General features: G+C 46.3%; 1 protein-coding gene across 1 annotated transcript; it reads left to right on the forward strand.

Moving 5' to 3' along the window:
* Window positions 1,093-3,239, forward strand: LOC109825888 (putative pentatricopeptide repeat-containing protein At5g37570). The gene is made up of 2 exons (XM_020392799.1): window positions 1,093-1,183; window positions 1,303-3,239. Exon 2 carries the CDS (start codon window positions 1,440-1,442, stop codon window positions 2,730-2,732), a length of 1,293 nt encoding a protein of 430 aa, XP_020248388.1. The 5' UTR covers window positions 1,093-1,183; window positions 1,303-1,439; the 3' UTR covers window positions 2,733-3,239.

Raw genomic sequence — 3,239 nt, forward strand, 5'->3', positions numbered from 1 at the left:
CTTGCTACTATGTATATGTAATAAGAGTCTTTTGACTCATTAGAGTGAACTTGTTATAATGTAGCTTTGCTCCGAGACTTCTCTATTTGTCAATAAAGTTTCTTTTATAATAAAGTTTATTGTAATATGGAAGTGCACCGCCAACTTAGCATGTGCTTTGTGCACGTGTTGCCATTGTCATGCATCTCAAAATAAGTTGTGCATTTTGGGGGCGTGACAAAGTTACCTCATGCAACGTAGTTCTCTTTTATAGCAGATCAAAGGGGGTATGAAGGTAACTTCGGTTGAGTCCAGTCAAGCTTTTGAGTCTGCAGATACCTTTCAGGTGTCGACCGTAGGGGAAGGTGAATCATTTGATCATTTAATGAGGGAATGACAAAAGGTGCTAGAAGCTGACTGGATCCGATGAGTCATAAAGACTATGGAAGCTAGAATAATGATGATTTTGCCAGAGCAGTTAATGCGAGGTTCGATGTAACTACCGCCTCTCTCTTTGTTTGACCAAGGGTCGAAAAGTGCCGTCTTTTGACTCAATTACGCAAGTTGTCGATTGTTTGGAAAGGAGCAGAGTAGAAGAGAGAATGATGGAGAGGGTAATATGGGGATATTGAGTTTTGAATATGTATATAATGTATACTTATATGTATTATGAAGACTTGAGTTTAAATATAAGTCATCTTTGTATTTTTGGGTTTAAGAGGCATTTTATAAGTCCATGGATTTAAAAATAAGTTGGAGTAAAACTTTGGCATAAGAGACAAAAACCCTTGTATAAATCGTAATCTTTCATTTATATTTATGATCACTATTCAATCCAAATAGAATTAGCACCAAATCTCTCAAGAGTCCATGACTTAAAAAAGTAAATGACCGCTGTTTGATGAAATGCCTAACAGAGAGAGACGCTTGGAACAGGAGCGAAACCGATGAGACCATCGAACCCCATCAGCTGGGCTCGTGTGCAAGAGGAGAGACTGATCGAGCTAATATCCCGAAGCGTGCGGGTCAGCCAGCTCAAACGTGCGCACGCACGTGCGATTTCAACTGGGTTAGCTCAGAATAACTTCGTCGCCGCCAAATTGATCAGGACTTTTGCTCAGTTTGGTAGCTTGGACCATGCTCGTGCTGTGTTTGATGAAATCTCTGAACCAAATGAGTTCGTTTGGACCGCGTTAATTCGAGGGTATAGCTCTTCTCATAGAGAGTCATTAGATTTATATGCACAGATGCTGAGGGATTCAAGAGTAAAGCCTTTGAGCTTCACTTTATGTTCAGTGCTAAAATCTTGCGGGAATTCTGCAGGCTTAGGTGACGGGGTTCAGGTCCACGCCCATGCGTTCAAGTTCGGGTTCGGGTTCGATTCGCGGGTCCAAACCGCACTAGTCGACTTGTACTGTAAGTGCGGCAAGCTAATCGAAGCTCGTCGACTGTTCGACAAAATGGGTGAGAATGGTGCTGGAGATGTGCAATTGTCAAACACGATGATCGCTGGGTACATTGCAGATTGCGATATAGACTCCGCTCGATCGATATTCGAGCGAATGCAGGACCGCAACACGTTCACTTGGGTCGAGATGATCACTGGTTATGTGAAGCACGGCCGAGTTGATGAGGCTCGCAAGTTGTTCCATGCGAACGCCGTGCTCACGGGCGATCCGGTTGTGTGCACCGCCATGATCACTGGTTACGCCAAGATCGGCGATTTGCTGGCCGCACGATCTGTTTTTGATGAGATGGGTCGTCGTGATGTTGCGGCATGGAACGCGATGATATCTGTGTATTCAAATGCTAATATGTACGACGAGGGCCTCGATCTGTTCAAATTGATGATAAGCTCTGATGTTGAGCCTAACAGGACTACCGTCGCGACTATTGTATCTGTCTGCACCCAAACCGGGTCGCCCAGTTTGGCAAACATGATTCAGGACTACGTGGATCACCACGGATCGAGGCTGCTGAACAACCACACGGTGGCTGCCCTCATCGACTTACATTCGAAATGCGGAGATCTACGTCGAGCAAAGGATATATTCGATAGCTGGAGGGACAAGGACTTGATTTGTTACAGTTCAATGATATCAGGATTAGGCATTCACGGGCGTGGCAGAGAAGCCACCAGACTATTCGACGAAATGATACAGTCCGGTCTGAAACCAGACAGTATCTGCTTCGTATCGGTTCTGACCGCCTGTAGCCACGCAGGCATGGTTCACGAAGGGAGGAGATACTTCGAGTCGATGGGGACTGAACACAGAATTCCTGCGACCGCTGAGCACTACATGTGCCTCGTGGATTTGATGGGTCGCGCGGGACGCATAGGCGAAGCTTACAGATTGATCGCGGAGGAAATGCCTTTTGAGCTGACGCGGCACGCTGGGATTTGGGGAGCGCTGCTGAGCGCGTGCCGAACGCATTCGAACGTGGAGGTGGGGGAGAAGGCAGCGGAGATGTTGCTGGAGTTGGAGTCGGAGAATGCGGGGAATTATGTGTTGATGTCGAACATATATGCGAAAGATCGGAGGTGGGAGGGGGTGGCGAGGATGAGGGCAGCGATGAGGCGGCAGGGGATGAGGAAGCCGCCAGGGTGGAGTTGGGTCGAGGCAGAAGGCGGGAGGGTGAGGAGATTCTTGACCGCCGAGGGCTGTGATGGACGGTTGGATGCGATGCTGGAAGTACTCGGTTGGGAGTTGAGGGATCAAGGGTACACTTCAAGCATTGAAGAAGTTGAGTGAGAGCTTCTCATTCTGGGATCTTTATTTTATTTTTTTCCTTTTTCCAGGGTAATTTATTCCTTATTTTTATTTCAGTAATCCTTGAGATTTTAGTCATGATTGCTCGTTTTAGTTATTGTATCGGTTAATTTTATTCATGGAAGCAAATTGCTGCACACGGACGGTGAAGGGAGAAAATGGTTTAGTGGCGCATTAATGTAGGTGACGAGTTTTGTAGTACCCATCCCTTTCTCTTCATGAAGAACAAAAACAGAGTGCTCGTGTACCTCCAGAATCTTCATTCAGTTCAAATACCAAACCTTTGTTGCAGGCTATGAAGCACAAACACAGCATAATATGAAGCCGTGTCGTATCGTGTCTGTGTCGGACACACGTGTCGAACACACGTAACCTATGTATTTTTTAGGATATGCCTCGTGTCGGCGTGTCGGATAGCCGTGTCGGATCCGTGTCCGTGCTACATAGGTTGCAGGTTTCTTTGTATTCGAAAATAGAAATGTTAGGGGC

This window comes from Asparagus officinalis, chromosome 10 (assembly GCF_001876935.1).
Source record: "Asparagus officinalis chromosome 10, Aspof.V1, whole genome shotgun sequence".
Classification (NCBI taxonomy): domain Eukaryota; kingdom Viridiplantae; phylum Streptophyta; class Magnoliopsida; order Asparagales; family Asparagaceae; genus Asparagus; species Asparagus officinalis.

Excerpts from the sequence above, each read along its gene's own strand:
- LOC109825888 (XM_020392799.1), top strand. The coding sequence starts at position 1,440 with ATGGGTGAGAATGGTGCTGGAGATGTGCAATTGTCAAACACGATGATC.